Here is a 17,624-nt window from a genome sequence, read left to right on the forward strand (position 1 = left end):
TGCTGTTCGGAAGAAAATATGATTCCCCAAACAAAGAAAATATAGATATTTGGAAAAAAAAAATCCTCAGATTTCATTTTTTTTAAATTTATTTAAATTTCATTGTAAATTGGAAGTTTTAAAATTTATTATTAGATATTTTTAAATATTTTTTATATATTTTTATAACATATGTGATCCCATCGAATCCAAATAAGTAAGGTATTTCACTATTTCTTATTGTGAAATTTTTTTTCTAAAAATATCATGAGATTATTTAATTATATATATATATATAAGTTATTTTCATAAATATATTTTGTCATTAAAAAAATTAACCCTAATATTATTTAAATTAACCCCTACTTCGTTAAATTTTAATTATATCATTAAACTTCTAATGTTTACTAATTTTTTTTTAATTGAAAAAAAGGACGAAGAATGTATCATTTATCATAAGAATATATTTAACATTATTATCACTTAAATTTTATATTTTCTTACAAACTACAAATTAATTAAATTTGTATAATTTTATTTTATCGTATTTAAATAATTTTTAAAAGGGCTTCGTGTCGGTTCAGATCATTTAATATTTTCATAAGGTTTTTTAAATTTTATATTTTTGATCCGAACTGATTGATCCTGCAGTTAGCTCTACCTACTTTTGGGCAAATCAATAAATATTAAAAAAAGAAGGATTACAGTGCAATTATATTTCGCATGCGAGACGCTCGCATATAACTTCAGATATCAGAGGAGTCGCGTTGGGAAATTTAAAAACTATAATGGCAAGTTAACTAAACACGTTTTAGGGGAACAGAGGTTCTTACTTACCATTACTGTAAAAGCTCACAGCTTTCGTCTTCTCTCCCAATCTTTCCTTTTGAAATCGAGAGAGAGCCTCATCCTGAGTTTCTCCCATTGTTCTCGGCGAAGATTTACTGCACTGTTACTGATAACAACCGTTCCCTCTGCACTGGAGTGGCGGGTAGATAGATCTCTTCTGTCTGTTTACAGGTGAAGATAGATCTGCTGCATTGAAGTGAGCCTCGATCGATTTTCTAGGGTTTGGACATTTGCGGAGCAGTGGACGAAGCCTCCTCCTTCATAAATTTCCTTGCTTTTTCGGCCTTCATCGACGAGTAGATAATAAATGAAGAAAAGTTAACGGGAAAGTGTTTTCATTGGCTGTTGTGGCTTGGGCGTTGGGTCTCTTTCATGAGTCTTCTCCTTTTTGATCTAATCCATCAGATCCGGTCTTGAAGTCGTCGGATCTGTCTTTCAACTGCCACTGGTCGTATAAGATCCAACCCTTTAGTTTACATGCCGATGGCTAACACGAACCAAGCTCTGCGAGCAAGCTGGTCGGCCCGTTTTCCGCCGCCGGCGACGGGAAACCAAACAGTGGCCTTTGGCCACCGGACACAGTCCGGGAGGAACATCAGCTACTCCCGCGACGACCTTGACAGTGAGCTCGGCAGCGGCGAGCACTCCAAGGAGTTTCTCAGCTACCATGTCCACATCCCTTCTACTCCCGACAACCAGCCAATGGACTCTGCAGCATCAACGAATCTTGATCCATCAATCTCCGCCCGCGTGGAGGAGCAGTACGTCTCGAACTCTCTCTTTACTGGTGGATTCAACAGTGTTACCCGCGCACAGCTTATGAACAAGGTGATCGACTCTGAGTCGAGCCACCCGCAGATGGCCGGAGCCAAGGGTTCGTCTTGCGCCGTCCCTGGCTGCGGCGCCAAGGTCATGAGCGATGAGCGCGGCAATGATATTCTTCCATGCGAGTGCGATTACAAGATCTGCCGCGACTGCTTCGTGGAGGGTTTGCAGACCAATGGGACTTGCCCGGGCTGTAAGGAGCCTTACAAGGCAACGGATGTGGATGAAGTCGTTGCGAATGCTCAGCTGCATCTGTCAATGCAACCTTCTTTAGGAGGGATGTCGAAGATGGAAAGGCGACTGTCGCTGATGAAGTCGAGGAACTATGGAAGGAGCCTGACCAGAAGCCAAACTGGTGATTTTGATCATAACAGGTGGTTGTTTGAGACGAAGGGTACTTATGGGTATGGAAATGCTATCTGGCCTAGGCAGAATGATGGTGATGGTGATGGTGATGGTGATGGCGATGGCGGACAGCCGGTAGAGCTTGTGAGCAAGCCATGGAGACCTCTTACAAGGAGATTGAAGATCCCGGCTGCAATCCTCAGCCCTTATAGGTAAGTTGATTGAATTGTGATATATTGGAGATTGTTTGATCTGTTTTTTTATATTTGTTGTACATCTTGGGGATAAAACTACTACATTGTTTGCTCTGATTCTTTTCATAACCATTTTGGGGCTGTTTGGTAGCACACTGATTTCATTTAAGTAGGATTTCATAAATCTGGGTTTTAAATCCTGAAAACTGTTTGGTAACTTTCATGATAAATTCTGTGTCTGTTTGGCTCTTCTACTTACAATTTAAGGAGTTTAAAATTTTTGAGCGGAGTTTTTTCTTTCTCGCTTCAATAGAGTTGGAGGATTTTGTAAATCCAACAAAAAGCAGGATTTCAGAAATCCGGGATTTAGCATGAAAAGGCGGAATTTTCCGTCTACGGTGGCTTTCATTTTGGGTCATTTGGCTGGATTTCGCTTAAATCCGCCTCAAATCCGGCCTAAATCCTGCTACCAAACAGCCCCTTTGAGTGATTTGTATCATGTTCTTAAACTACATGTTCTTAAACTACATTAAGATTTTAAACAGAACCATTTCAGCTTTGTCTGAAGGAATTTATGGCCTCAATGCATAGTTCAATTAACATAAGTTCTTAACTGTTTTCAGGCTACTTATCTTTATTCGAATGGCCATTCTAGGCCTCTTTCTTGCATGGAGAATCAAGCACAAGAACGAAGATGCCATTTGGCTTTGGGGCATGTCAGTTGTCTGTGAGATATGGTTTGCCTTTTCATGGCTTTTGGACCAGTTGCCAAAACTCTGCCCCATTAATCGAGCCACCGACCTTCTTGTTCTGAAAGAGAAGTTTGAGACCCCTTCACCTTCCAATCCGTCCGGAAAATCAGATCTTCCTGGCATAGATGTCTTTGTTTCAACTGCTGACCCTGAAAAGGAGCCACCTTTAGTCACTGCCAACACCATCCTCTCCATCCTTGCTGCCGATTACCCCGTTGAGAAGCTAGCCTGCTATGTTTCTGATGATGGCGGTTCTCTTCTCACCTTCGAAGCCATGGCAGAAGCTGCAAGCTTTGCCAATCTATGGGTTCCTTTCTGTCGTAAGCATGAAATCGAGCCTAGAAACCCTGAAAGTTATTTCAGCATGAAGCGGGATCCTTACAAAAACAAAGTCCGGTCGGATTTTGTAAAAGATAGGAGACGATTGAAGCGAGAATACGAGGAGTTCAAAGTCCGTATCAATAGTCTGCCGGACTCCATTCGTCGTCGGTCTGATGCTTACCATGCCCGGGAAGAGATCAAGGCAGTGAAGCGGCAACGAGAAGCTCCTCTCGAGGAACCTGTAGAACCTGTTAAGATCCAAAAGGCTACTTGGATGGCCGATGGGACTCATTGGCCCGGCACTTGGGTTTACTCTGCAGCTGAACATTCTCGAGGAGATCATGCTGGAATTATTCAGGTATTCTCTTGTGACTACATGGTCATCATTCCCCTTCAAAACTGAGTATACTCATCTCTTTTAATGGAGAAATTATTAGGTTCGGACATCGAACAGAGAGAATCATTCGGATTTTTCTGTCTACAGTAAAAGCGTAGTCAAAGCGCAGTTACTATAGTAGCTGCGCTTTGACCGTGATTTTACTGTAGGCATAGAAAAATCCGGATGATTCTCTGTGTCTGATGTCCGCACCTAATAATGTCCTGGGGGAATTATTTTGTACAGAGTCTAAAAGTAGAAAATCTTTCGGATTACTGTGTACCCTATGCGTACGCTCTGTGTATTTGCTGCTTATCCACATATACGTAGAGTGTAAGCAGAGCGTATGCAAAGCATGATCGTATGTAGAGCGTACGTGGTACGTCCAGTAATCCAAAAGATTCTCTACGTCCGGACTCCGGACAGAATAATTTCCCTTTTTAATGGCCAACATTAATGTTATTTGACCAATATGCTTTATGATTTCTGACAAATTCATGTTTTGGGGCTGATTTCCTTGTTCTAGGTGATGCTGAAGCCCCCAAGTGATGAGCCTTTGCTTGGTAACAATGATGAAATCAAATCTTTTGATCTCACTGAAGTTGACATCCGTCTGCCCTTGCTAGTCTATGTTTCACGCGAGAAACGTCCAGGTTACGACCACAATAAAAAGGCTGGCGCCATGAATGCCCTGGTTCGAGCTTCTGCAATCATGTCCAATGGACCTTTCATTCTCAACCTGGACTGTGACCACTATGTATACAACTCTCTGGCCTTGCGCGAGGGCATGTGCTTCATGATGGACCGCGGCGGCGATCGCATCTGCTATGTTCAGTTTCCTCAGCGATTCGAAGGCATTGATCCTTCCGACCGTTATGCTAATAACAACACAGTCTTCTTTGATGTTAACATGCGCGCCCTCGATGGCTTACAGGGACCTGTTTATGTCGGCACTGGTTGCTTGTTCCGACGGATTGCTCTCTATGGCTTTGATCCCCCTCATTCGAAGGTCCATAGCTCCTGTTTCTCGACTTGCTTTCGAAGAAAAGGGAAAACTCCTTCTGCAGAGGAGACTCGAGCCCTGCGAATGGCCGATGAGGACGACGATGACGAAATAATGAATCTTTCATCCTTCCCAAGGAAGTTCGGCAACTCAAACTTCCTTATTGATTCCATACCTGTGGCAGAGTTTCAAGGCCGCCCTCTCGCCGACCATCCTGCAGTCAAGAACGGCCGGCCGCCTGGAGCACTCGTCATCCCGCGCGACCTTCTCGATGCATCCACTGTTGCAGAAGCCATCAGTGTTATTTCGTGCTGGTACGAAGACAAGACGGAATGGGGGCACCGCGTCGGCTGGATATACGGGTCAGTCACCGAAGATGTCGTGACCGGTTACAGAATGCATAATCGAGGATGGAGATCAGTTTACTGCGTGACCAAGCGAGACGCTTTTCGCGGCACCGCACCGATCAACCTCACCGACAGGCTGCACCAAGTGCTCCGGTGGGCGACCGGATCCGTCGAGATCTTTTTCTCTAGGAACAATGCTCTTCTTGCCAGTCCCAAGCTAAACCATCTTCAAAGAATTGCATACCTCAACGTCGGCATATATCCCTTCACTTCCTTCTTCCTCATCGTCTACTGCTTTCTACCGGCCCTCTCTCTCTTCTCAGGCCAATTCATAGTCCAGACTCTCAATGTTACATTCCTCGCCTACCTCCTTATCATCACCATCACCCTCTGCCTGCTCGCTGTGCTTGAGGTCAAATGGTCGGGGATCGAGCTGGAGGAATGGTGGCGAAATGAGCAGTTTTGGTTGATTGGAGGCACAAGTGCTCACCTTGCAGCTGTTCTTCAAGGCCTGCTGAAGGTCATAGCAGGAATCGAGATCTCTTTCACACTCACCTCAAAGTCTGCCGGAGACGAAGAAGACGACGACTTTGCTGATCTGTATCTTGTGAAATGGACATCACTGATGATTCCTCCTATAACCATCATGTTGGTGAATCTCATCGCCATCGCCGTGGGAGTAAGCCGGACGATTTACAGTGTGGTTCCGCAATGGAGTAAGTTGATCGGCGGTGTGTTCTTCAGCCTGTGGGTGCTGGCTCATCTCTACCCTTTTGCGAAGGGGTTGATGGGAAGGAGAGGGAAGACTCCAACTATAGTATTTGTCTGGTCTGGTTTGATTGCTATAACTATTTCACTTCTGTGGGTGGCAATCAATCCTCCTTCTGAGAGTTCACAGATTGGTGGTTCGTTTACTTTTCCTTGATCTTTCTTTCTTCTTCTTCATGGCAATTTCTGTTCTGGACATAATCTGATATCTGTATTTATAACAAATTAACAAGTTTTGAATGAGTTTTTCAGTTATATTTGATTTTATCTTTGATAAATTGTGTGTGTCATCTTAGGCAACAATTTGATTGATGAATCAAATTCGAACTTTTATTACATCCAGTGAACGTACGCTCCTTTACGTTCGGTTTTAGACCAAAACAGCGCAATACCGACTTTTTTGAAAAAACTCGGTACAACTCGGTACTCGGTATTGCGCTTTTTTTGCCTAGAACCAAACGTAGAGGAGCGTACGTTCACTGGATAAAATAAAAGTTCATCAAATTCATGTCATAAAATGATTAAATGTGTCACAGGTTCGGATCAGATATTTTGATCGATATAATGAACGGATTAATATAACATTCAAAATAAATGAAAAAATATATATTATTTTTAAAAATAATTTTCTAATTGCAATAAACAAAATGAGCCCTTAATTAATTTTCTATAGCCAATGGCCGGTTTTTATAAACAGGTCCGATTTTCTAGTTCGGCGGTCGAACCAGCCGTTCGAACGGTTCACACATGGTTCTTTGTTGAGGCGGTTCTTAAGGCTGGCCGGTTTGGCCGGTCCGATTTTAAAAATGTTGGCCAATGATGGGTTGCAACTGCAACTAGAGATTTAGGCTGTTAAAAAATCATTTAATTTAATTGAGTTTAATCAAATAAAAAATAATAGAGCCAAGCATTTAACAAGCATTCTTAAGGCCTGTCGGTTTGCGGTTCAACTAGCCGGTCTGATCCGATTTTAAAAATGTTGGCCAATGATGGTTTGCAACTACAACTAGAGATTTAGGCTGTTAAAAAATAAAAATTAATATAGCCAAGCATTTGACAAGCAATTCCCATTAGCTTATCAAAATTTTTTTAGATGAGAAGCAATTTTTTTACAACAAAATATATTATAGAGTCTATTTGAAATAACTTCTTTGTTGCTTTGTTTTTTAGATAACAATCATAATTTCACATGAATACTGCATTATTATTGTTATTTCACTATTTTTCAGAAATGTTTGTGGCGAGCAATTTTTTTTCAACCAGGTAGATAAGTTGTTTTTCCCACAACAATTTCACAATCAACTTTATAAACCGTTATAGTCAACTCAAACATACCCATAAAGTGGAAAAAATATTCTCTGCAAATGCTGAACGTCGTCCGGAGACCAACTATAATGCACCATATTACTCCTTCGCTCGGTATCGCGGAGTACCGTGGCTCGATACCGTTAATGTGGCTGCATCTGATTCACCTTCGGACGTAAAGCTGTGTCTGGCGTCCGCACAGAAAAATTTCTCAAATAAAGTGATAGTTTGTATAACACAATTATTTTTAAAAAGGAAAAAAATTATAATACCTACAATAACTTTAAAAAAATCATATTTTTTCACACAATTTTTACAGAAATAAATCCTCATAACGATATCATTCTTCAGTGAAGGATAGGGTCTCACCTCAAACAAACATTGACCCATACAAACCATACTCAACAACTAAAAAGGAAAAAAAAATCATTGAGTACAGGAAGAACAGCTCTATTTTGCAGAAAACAAAGTGGAACTAACCAATTACCTATCTCAGGAAGAAAGAATCAGTCTCTCATTTCAGATGCATCCACAGTGCAATATCTCTCCTGATAACATCATTATATTGCCCTCTTCCACAGCTTAAGAATGATGAGAAATTCTGAACAGACTGAGAAGAGAAATGGTGGTTCTGAGCTTGCTTTGTTGGCTTCATCATCATAACGGTTGGCAAAGGCAGAGAGTTCTTGTTGAATGAGGTAAAGAGTCGCCGGTTTTCGCCGATTTGATCTGACATTTTATCAGTTGGTTTGTCCACACCAACGGACTTATTTGAGTTTAGTTCCCGGGTACTAACAGGAAGTTTTTCTGGAGAGCTACGGATCTGGGCGGATGGCTTGATTCTGTCAAGAAAACGAAGGAACCAGTTACCAAGGCTCCTTCCTGCTTCTAAGTCTCTTTGCTGTATGTTCTTGTGTACAGTAACTGCCACATCAAAAATGGAACGTGTTCTCCTACAAGATGAAAAGGAAGAAATAGAACCCAAGTAGAGAAGGATATTCTGACCCGAATTTTTTACCATTGAAGCAACAAGTAAATGGGTGAAATCTTTAAACTAACTGAAATTTACACAGACCATAAAAGATGTAATAGGAAAAGTTGTCCAATTAAGAGAAAACTGAGGATTTAATGGTTCAGTAATGAAGAGTTGCCAATCTTATTAACAGGTTTGTTTCGATGTTGGTGCTATTTGTCAAATAATCTATTTTTAGTTTACCCTTATTGTAATAGATGTTAGTTCCTACTCTCAAAAGTTCTTAACCATGGTTTAAAAAATCGTTAAGGCACGCCTTGAATTGAGAGGCATAAAGAAAGCGTAGAGGCTTCAAACCTCACTGGGGTTATTGCCAGAGTCAAGTAATTTTTTTAAAATATTCTCTTAACTTTTTTCATAAAGGCTTGGGACTATCATCGACAATTTTAAGAAATTTAGTTTAAATTTGTTATTCAAAATTTAGTTTACTCGTATTTTAAAATAGCTGAATGATTACTTCATTACCAAAACAATCAACTATTTTTTTTTTTAATATAAGTGATTAAAGTATCATTTGTCAACTTATCAAATTATATTTCATAGTCAATTTTTTATAATAGTTATGCAAAAAAAAAAAAAAAAACTCTTTTAATGTTGCAGCAACGGGTAAAACTAATGCTAGTTTCAATAGCTTGAAAAAAAAAATGATATAAAATATCCTTCCTGCTCTGGATCATTTTCTCAGTAAGGCTTCCAATATCTTTTAAGCATGAAAATTATACATGTCCATAATATAAATTTTTGAATGATTACCAAGAATCATGAGGTTTATTGTAGTAAAATCATCTAGATAAATGTGTATCATTCTAATTAGCTTATATTTGTTGAATACATTTAAACTGACTATTTGGATTCAAATAGGCAACGGACAAAATTAATTAAATATTTGTCTCTATAAAGTGATTATTAAATTGTATAGAATATTTCAACTTGAAAATGATATCAATTTGTTATATCTTAAAGTCTATTCTGAGGACATCCATAAGCAACCATTTATCATCCATATGGAGAATAACTATTTTCTATTGCTCACAAAATAAAATTATTTTGTTAATAAAGTCTTTCCACTTGTAAGCGCTTATATCTTGTAGTATTACTTTAGCATTCACAATATCTTGTTCTTTTCTTTGTAATACTAATGATAGTTTAAAAGTGACTCCAAGTATATCTTTCATCAAATATAAGCAAAGAAAATCATCAAAAGATTATAGAGATTCTACTAATACGAGTTATTTCTTGATATAAATCTTGACCTATAACAAACTCTCCATTTTGTAATACACTTAACATCTTCTCTCATTGGTAATATCTAAGCTGATCAAAGCATCTACATAAATTAATAATGATATTCAACACATTTAAAATTATAGTAAATAAAAAAACAATTTGAATATGATTTTTTGAAACAAATATTAAGGTTGATTGGAGTTGGTGTGAGAAGTAGTGAATATAATGTAATGATTTAATTTCATTTAGGAATAATATTTTTAGCCCATTAAACTCCACACTCATATTACTAGCTCCATCATAAACTTGGTCACATTAAAGCATAAGTTGAGAAGATTTATTCAATTGTTATTTAGAGGTATTTAGCTATTGCCTTTGGAACATTTATAATTCCAAAAATTAATCAACTACGTGACTTATTTATTCACATATCACAATACAATAACTTTTTGCTCATTTGCAGATATATCATGAGATTCATCAACTAAAATAGAAAAGAAACCATTGCTAAGCCCCTTAATTGAGAAATTCGTTACTGCAATGGATGTGGGTCTAGTAATATCGCAAGTTATATTTTTTTTAAATATTAGGATCTATTAATATCGCTATTAATATCTTTTTAGTAGAACATTATTTATATCTTCATTATGTTCAGATAAAAACTATACTACCTAAGAAATTTTTTTGGATTTTTGGATTAATAACACCAATCATGTCCTTCGAAAGCTAATCCTTATCTTAAAAGAAGCCTCATGCAATCAACAAAAGTATTTAGTGAGTACGATATGTATTTGTAGCACGATCAAATTGCTTTTGAAAGACAACCAATATGCTGACTCTATTTTATTAAGTTCTCACATTTATGTCGCATAATTATGAACACTAATGGGGCCTCCAACATGAAGTTCAAATCTATCTTCTTCTTTTTTTCAGTTTGAAAATCCATACTTGTTAAATTCTTAATCATCCCCTTTCTTTGGTCATAGCTCTAAGAAAATAACAACATAACTAATATAGTTGATCTTTATATATATTAACCTCTAACAAATTAGAGTACTTATCAAATTAACTAGAATTGAAGCGACTCTCTTTGATTCTATAAATTTTATGGAAGTCTTGATTGTGAGGTTCATAAGGCCCTTTTGCAAGTATGATCTTCGAACTTAATCTTAAATATTAGAATTATATTCACAAATAGAAGTTGTAATCCATAATATTATGGAGGAGTTTGAAAATATATCCCCAAGTTTTTTAATTAATTAATCTCCATTTGAATTCGTTTTCAATTATGTTATTCGTTGATTTCATTTTTTTCATTTGATTTCATTGATAAATTTAATTTTAATAACCTATTGAAAAATCTCTCCATAAATATACAAACCTTTAAGTTGAAAAAAAGAAGAAGAAAATAAGGTTTAAACAAACTATCATTATTAATTTGTATTTTTATTGTAAGAAAAATAAATCATATCAAATGCCAACAAGACAAAAAATTTCATATTAAGGTGAGCAAGAAACCAACCTTGAAGACAGCATATGCCCATAAAAAGCCATTATGTTATCCTACTTTGAAGTCTGAATTGAAGTTTTTGGATAAGCAAAGAAAGAGATAATAGATTTATATCTACTATAATAATATTAATAATTGCAACAATAATAATCAAATGTTTCATAAACAGAGAAAAATCAGGGTGAAATCATGAAGAGAAAAACTAATCGGCAGTTGTTGACAATGAAGATGGAGAAGCTGTGACTCAGATGCTTTGGAGTGCAAACTGGAGCGATTGGGGCAAAAGAAGGAGGCATTTTTTGGGAAACATCTTAAGCCTAAATTAACTACACCTTGATATAGAAATTCTATTGGGTTGCATTTTTTGAGTAAGACTAATAAGAATCAGAAGTTAACTTTTATGATCATTAGGAGCTTTTAAGAAATGGGATCTGAAAATAAAACCTATTGCAACCAAGTACCTTACCACTAATTACTTGCTTGATCAGCTAGTTCGTTTCTTAATAATACATAGCAGAATCTTACAACCAAAGACAATAATGATGCTAAAAAGAAGAAAGAAAGGGAATAACATTCAAATCTACAACACTCAAAGCATGAGCCTTCAATTAAAGTGAAGAAGAAGATAGAAGGTTTGGATAAGAAAATCCCAATGATATCAAAGAGATTTTCCTCGCAAATGAGATGAGAGAAGTAGAACTTCCATCGGCAAAATCAAAGACATAGTAATAACTTTTTTTACAAATATAAACCTGAAGTGTCTTCTAAAGGTGAGGAGAAGGGAAATTATATGCTACAACTACAAAAGAGAATGGAAATATCTAATCATGGGATTGTTCATACCTCAAAAGGATATAAGAATGATAGAAAAAAGCAGAAAAAGCCAAACAAAGATGTGAAGGTCTTCTGTGTAAACTCCATGAAGAACCAAATTCCAGTATATTCAAGAATGAGGCAAATGTTTGCTCTATGGTTGATGAAGATACATTCACAAAATACTTAAAATATTAATAACAATAATAATGCTAGATGTAATTATAATAGAAAGCAGCATATCATCAAATGATTGTAAAATCAGAAAAGCTCTCACATTTATTCACGTTTTAATCCATATGGGTGTTGAAAGTTTTAGGATCTTCTCACCGTAGACAAGACTAAAATGCTCTGAAAACTAACTGACGCTCATTCAACACTCAAATGCCAAACTTTCCCGATTTTCACCTTTCTAGTTAGTAAAAAAATCACCACTTTCCCACCTCCCTAATTTCCGACCATCCTCAACATAGCAAGAATGCTCACTTATAAACCCTAAAATGGTCAACAGTAAGTAGAGGAGAAGGAGGAAGATGAAGAGGAAACGATACCTGTGGAGAAATTGTCTGATCCTGGGGTGCTTTGGGCCAATAATTCTCCGCTGGAGTCTGAGAGCGATCCTGTAGGTCCGCTTCAACCCCAAGAAATACGCCGTCGCCGCGGTTATCTCCCATAACACCATCTTTGCCAAACTAAAAAAGGGAAAAATTGAACCTTCTCAGATCCCTTCTACTCTCTATTCTTCTGGGAAACTATCGCCTTTCTTCTTCTACTATCACATAATCGTCAACTCATACAATCATTTCACTCCTCTCTGCGGCGGCGAGGGTAGGAAACGGAACTTGATAGAGGAAGAGTCGAAGACGAGAAAGAAGAAAACAGTCGCTATTTCTACTTTTGATCATTTTTTTATAAAAATATTGAAATTTATAAATAATGGTAGATGATCAAAACAATCAAAATTGTCATTTCATAGTTTCTTTTGAGATTTGAATAAGATTTATCAAAATAACATAAGAATTTTTTATAAATTGGCTCATTCTTTAGATGAAAGTGGCATTGAGAGTTTCAACTTGGTATAAAATTTAGATACGTATTTGAGAGAGCCACTTGCGGCATCACGTTGCCCCAGGGTAGTCAATTGCCCATCCTCAAATCGTAAAAATTAACCCAATCCCCTAATTTTTTTTGCCCTAATCTAAGGCATTTCCAGATCCCCCGCCTTCGTTTCATTCCCTTCACACACGCGACATGTTGACACAAGTAGCCAAAGTCGTGAGGCGCGAGGGTTTAAACTCAAAGCTACCCCAGGTTCGTGAATCGTGATCTCATCCATCAGTTATAACATTAATGCAAGTCATCAACACCAATGCTGATGCTTGCCAACTTCATCATATGGTATCACTCATCACTTCAATACACACCATTGCCAATAAAGCTTACACAAATTGTCGGCACCAAGTCTAATTCTTAATGCCAATACTAAGATTATACTAGAATTCTTTGTCTTTGTTTTCGTGTCCTCAAAGTAGAACAACCAAAGTTACTAAAATGATTTCTTTATAAAAAGAACTTCAATGCATCAAAGCTCTTAGAATTTTCACCGTGAAATTTATCGTCGACAATTTATGATTATTTTATTGTATTAATGTCTATCTCAATTAGCTTTCTCAATATTTCGCTTCATAACCTATATTTTTCGAACAATTATTCTTATTTATTCACAAAATAAATTCATATATTAAATATGTAAATTTAACAATTTTGAGTGCTATTCACATAAATCCATCAATATTAAAATATTGCATGTAATAAATATGATAAATATTTTAAAAAAATTGATGTATATATTAATTTAAGAATCATTTTACGAAAAAATGTAATCAAAATATATTGATATAAAATTTTCCTTGAAAATCACTTTATTTTACATTTTAATCCTATCCTTAATGCATTTTTACATATTGCACCATGCAAATGCACGAGTATATAATGGTTACTCGCTGTGGCGCTCTTCTGTTCCCAAAGGAAAAAGCCCTAGTAGCTGAGGAGCCGCCATGCCGCCCAAATTCGATCCTTCTCAGGTTGTCGAGGTTTACGTTCGCGTCACCGGCGGCGAGGTAGGGGCCGCAAGCTCCCTTGCCCCGAAGATCGGTCCGCTCGGCCTCTCCCCCAAGAAGGTCGGAGAAGACATCGCCAAGGAGACGGCCAAGGACTGGAAAGGACTCCGTGTCACCGTCAAGCTGACTGTTCAGAACCGGCAGGCCAAGGTTTCCGTCGTTCCTTCGGCGGCTGCGCTCGTCATCAAGGCCCTTAAGGAGCCCGAGCGCGATCGCAAGAAGACTAAGAACATCAAGCACAACGGGAACATCTCGCTTGACGATGTAATCGAGATTGCAAGGGTCATGAGTCCCAGATCTATGGCTAAGGATCTTAGCGGCACCATCAAGGAGATTCTGGGGACGTGCGTCTCCGTCGGCTGTACCGTGGATGGGAAGGATCCCAAAGACTTGCAGACGGAGATCACAGAAGGGGATGTTGAAGTACCGCTTGAGTAAGTATCGGATTCTTATGTGTTACTGGGTTTGATATTCTGTTTTCATCTTTCGAACATTTGGACAGTTGAAATCTTATTTATCATCGCAGTGTATTGTAACTTAAGAAGGATTCTGAGCGAATGTTTCTTTTAGAATTAAGAGTTGTTTTATCTCAATGTGGTTTAGTAATCTTATTTTTTTGACATTGTTCAACACTGATTGTTGAGAATTTCCTTCTCATTTTTTTTTCAATAGCTTGCTTTATTTTCTCGTGGGAAACTTGAATTTCCGTTGATAGGTAATTTCTGTGTCTGGTCATTTTATTGCATTCTTTTCTCATATGACTTTTTTAATTGAATTGGATGTGTAGATTTCATGACTGGAAACTAATTGATTAGTTGCAGATAAAGATTAATTTGAATCCATCGTTGGTTTTCTATTTGAATTTCTGTATGGACTCTTAGTTCATGCAGGTATATGAAGAGCACTGGACATGTTTTAATCTTTATTTTTTCAGCATTTCTCGTGAAATATGACCCTATTTGTCAAACAGATGGATCGTGGCGTACTTGGGATTAAAGAGTAGTTTTTTTTCTTGAATCATAGATTTCTTGAACAAAGTTTTCTAAAATTTGGAGTTGGCTTTAATTTTTAAAAAATATTTCTTAGTCAAAATTTGGATTGTTTTGGTATTTTTTGCGATTTGGAAGAATGAAAGAGAGAGTTTGAAAGATTCAGGTTCACCTTAGCTTGTGGATTTTAGTTACAATTATAATTAAGAAGCTCTGTTCTTACATGAAATTCCATGAAGAAAAATTCTAGAGCCTATCTCAGACTGTTGCCTTTATCAATCTAGTTAAACTTCAAGGGTTTACCCTTTATCAAACAATCATAGTTCAATGTTTCCATTGAGGAATTTGATGAGATGTGGTTGTAAGCCTAGAAAACGTTGAACTTTATAGTGCATGATGATTCAAACTCAGTCAATTGAATTGGTTTGCTTAAGGTCTTTCAAAATAGGAGATCTCATTCCTAATTTTCACCAGATAATCTTATTCCATGGGTGGGCGAGTGGTAAATTTAAGCCCAATTGGGAAAGACTCCATTGTAAAAATGTAAACGAGGGTGAAACTTATCAGTTTGTTGATTGCAAAGGCATATATCCAATTGATGCAACAAAAAAGAAAACACTTTAAGATTGCAATTTAAAACCAACTTATATTCCTTAAACATAGATGAATATGTGCACATAACACAACAATGCTTACAACTTACAAGACACAATAACACTTTCAACTTAAAAAAAAAAAAACAACACAACCTTAGACACAACAGCTTACAACTTATATTAATAATGATAAGAAGGATACATATGGGGTGGGAACCATGGAGAGAGAAGAGGTAGAAAACCGAGACGAAGTAGAAGAGGAAAGGAGACTAGCTCGCAAGCTAGAAAAAATCCGTAGGTTTTACAAACAAAAATTCATCATTTTCTACTCTAAAACTGTAGCAAAACAGTCCCATTTATAGGGGAGAAAAAGAAAAAAAAAAGACAATTAGTGCAGGTAGTTACAGTATCCACCCAAACAACCGCTATAAACACCTCAAAACTTTAGCAAAACCGAAGGGATAGCTGACTAGGGGAAATCAAAGTATCAACACTACAACCAATGAACACAGAAACCGAAGGGACAGCTGCCAAGGGGGAAACTGAAGCATCAACACAGCAACCAATAAACACAGAAACTGAAGGGACGGCAGCTTGCTTTGCCCAAATCACCAATGCATCCAAATCCTCGCATCAATGGACAAAATTTACAAAAATTATTATGCCTATTCAAATGTGCTGACAAGGCTCATCTCATTTTAACCCTTGTGGATTGGGTATGTGGGCATCCAGAATGTCATACATTAACGTAACACCTAATTTGCGTCAATGAATTCACCCATTTAGGAAGATTCATATACGGCTAATAATTAGTCATGTCAAAGCCTCTAAGAAACATAAATAACTCAGCGATACCTTTCTGGAATTTGACCTCTTGGTGCATCTCTACAATTCTACCTTCTCATCGATTCCCATTGAGATCTTAAACTATATGATGACCTCCTCCCAGGTATCCCACTTTTGTTCTTCATTTATATAGCATGGTTTTTGCAAACAAAACATATACCAAGCCTATTTCTTTTTGGATTTCCATTCCTTTCTTATTACAATAATGCCACTCAAGTCCATAGTGAATCGTCGCATATTACTTGATGTCAGTAGTATCTAGCCATTCCTTCGCTCCATCACGAGATGATGAAGGAATTCCATGGAATCCAATGGCCATGTCAAAGCTCTTCTCCAAAATAACAATTTCAATCTTTCTCAAGGTAATAATCACTAGAGGTGGCGTCTCAATCAGTTCAACCAAACAGCTTGAAGATGGAACAATGAAGGATGAAGCTTTATGGGGAACTCCATGGAATCCAAGCTCTCTGAGTGGCTGATCAAACTCATCATCTTCATTGAAAGAATAAGCAATATCTTGGTTAGTAGTTGAAACCTCCGATTTATATTTAAGTCAGTTAAGGTATGCTCACACATACATCACATATGCAAGCTTCGAACTCAATACCTTTTGGTTAGTAGCTGAAACCCCCGATGAACAGACCAAGCACGTGTTGGGCTTGTATATATTGACCAATTCTGCAAGACATGTTTTCATAATTCAATTGCATTTAGATGTTAATCTCAAATCCAATCTATCAAGTAGCATGCAAGTAATCTTTGGCCAACTACTTAATCTCCAAGCCCAATACATAGTGATAATGCATGTTAAGTTTGCAACAATTAAGAATATATGCCAATTATGTCCCCAAGCTAAGGATTGTTTTCTTGATATAGGAACATAATAGCTACCTTCTTGATTTATGGCAATTAGGACCAACTTTTTGATTTAGAGAGATATGAATTGACTTAGTAATCATTTGCTAATGGTTAAAATTCTCTATAGCATTCTTTTGTACCAAACTATTTTTATCTCTATTATGTTCAATAAAAAATACTAAAGACTCAAGAAAACTTTCTTGGTTTATTGATTTATAAGATTTATCATTGGTATACAAATTGACACAACTCTTACACTAAAGTGAGTCATGTCTTATCGAATGCAGGGGTGTCAATTTCGAGTCACGGGTCGGGTTCGTGATGAACCCTAAGTTGACCCGACCCGAACTCGACCCGACCCGAATGACATGGGTTGGACAAAAAGCTGCTAGTTTTTTTGTCCAAATATGGGTCAAACTCTGCTTTTCGGGTCAAAATGGGTCAATCTCGGGTTGATGGGTCAAAACGAATTATTTTCGGGTCAACGGGTCAACCCAAACCCAACCCGCTTTGAGTTCGGGTCAACCCAAACCCGAAATTTTTGGGTCGGGTTCAGGTCGGATTTTCA

At 37.3% G+C, this 17,624-nt stretch overlaps 3 protein-coding genes across 3 annotated transcripts; 2 read left to right on the top strand and 1 right to left on the bottom strand.

Moving 5' to 3' along the window:
• Window positions 1-774: 774 nt before the first annotated feature.
• Window positions 775-6,008, top strand: LOC110101672 (cellulose synthase-like protein D2). The gene is made up of 3 exons (XM_020829667.2): window positions 775-2,210; window positions 2,816-3,623; window positions 4,168-6,008. The coding sequence occupies exons 1-3, from the start codon at window positions 1,306-1,308 to the stop codon at window positions 5,914-5,916; spliced, it is 3,462 nt and encodes a 1,153-aa protein (XP_020685326.1). The 5' UTR covers window positions 775-1,305; the 3' UTR covers window positions 5,917-6,008.
• Window positions 6,009-7,342: 1,334 nt separating this feature from the next.
• On the bottom strand, window positions 7,343-12,529 carry LOC110101678. Its single transcript, XM_020829674.2, has 2 exons — window positions 12,199-12,529; window positions 7,343-8,017 (listed from the first exon to the last, which is right to left on the bottom strand). Exons 1-2 carry the CDS (start codon window positions 12,327-12,329, stop codon window positions 7,579-7,581), a joined length of 570 nt encoding a protein of 189 aa, XP_020685333.1. The 5' UTR covers window positions 12,330-12,529; the 3' UTR covers window positions 7,343-7,578.
• A 1,128-nt stretch (window positions 12,530-13,657) lies between these two features.
• LOC110101679 (60S ribosomal protein L12) lies at window positions 13,658-14,413 on the top strand. Its single transcript, XM_020829675.2, has one exon. The coding sequence runs from the start codon at window positions 13,705-13,707 to the stop codon at window positions 14,203-14,205; it is 501 nt and encodes a 166-aa protein (XP_020685334.1). The 5' UTR covers window positions 13,658-13,704; the 3' UTR covers window positions 14,206-14,413.
• Window positions 14,414-17,624: the final 3,211 nt, after the last annotated feature.

This window comes from Dendrobium catenatum, unplaced genomic scaffold, assembly GCF_001605985.2.
Source record: "Dendrobium catenatum unplaced genomic scaffold, ASM160598v2 fragScaff_scaffold_772, whole genome shotgun sequence".
Lineage (NCBI taxonomy): Eukaryota > Viridiplantae > Streptophyta > Magnoliopsida > Asparagales > Orchidaceae > Dendrobium > Dendrobium catenatum.

What these genes read in the sequence shown, in the direction of transcription:
- LOC110101679 (XM_020829675.2), top strand. Translation starts at nt 13,705, where the DNA reads ATGCCGCCCAAATTCGATCCTTCTCAGGTTGTCGAGGTTTACGTTCGC.
- LOC110101678 (XM_020829674.2), bottom strand. Translation starts at nt 12,329, where the DNA reads ATGGTGTTATGGGAGATAACCGCGGCGACGGCGTATTTCTTGGGGTTG. An exon ending in ATCAGACAATTTCTCCACAG is followed by an intron (nt 8,018 to 12,198) that starts GTATCGTTTCCT and finishes TTCATCTTGTAG; the next exon opens with GAGAACACGTTCCATTTTTG.
- LOC110101672 (XM_020829667.2), top strand. Translation starts at nt 1,306, where the DNA reads ATGCCGATGGCTAACACGAACCAAGCTCTGCGAGCAAGCTGGTCGGCC. An exon ending in GCAATCCTCAGCCCTTATAG is followed by an intron (nt 2,211 to 2,815) that starts GTAAGTTGATTG and finishes AACTGTTTTCAG; the next exon opens with GCTACTTATCTTTATTCGAA. An exon ending in ATCATGCTGGAATTATTCAG is followed by an intron (nt 3,624 to 4,167) that starts GTATTCTCTTGT and finishes TCCTTGTTCTAG; the next exon opens with GTGATGCTGAAGCCCCCAAG.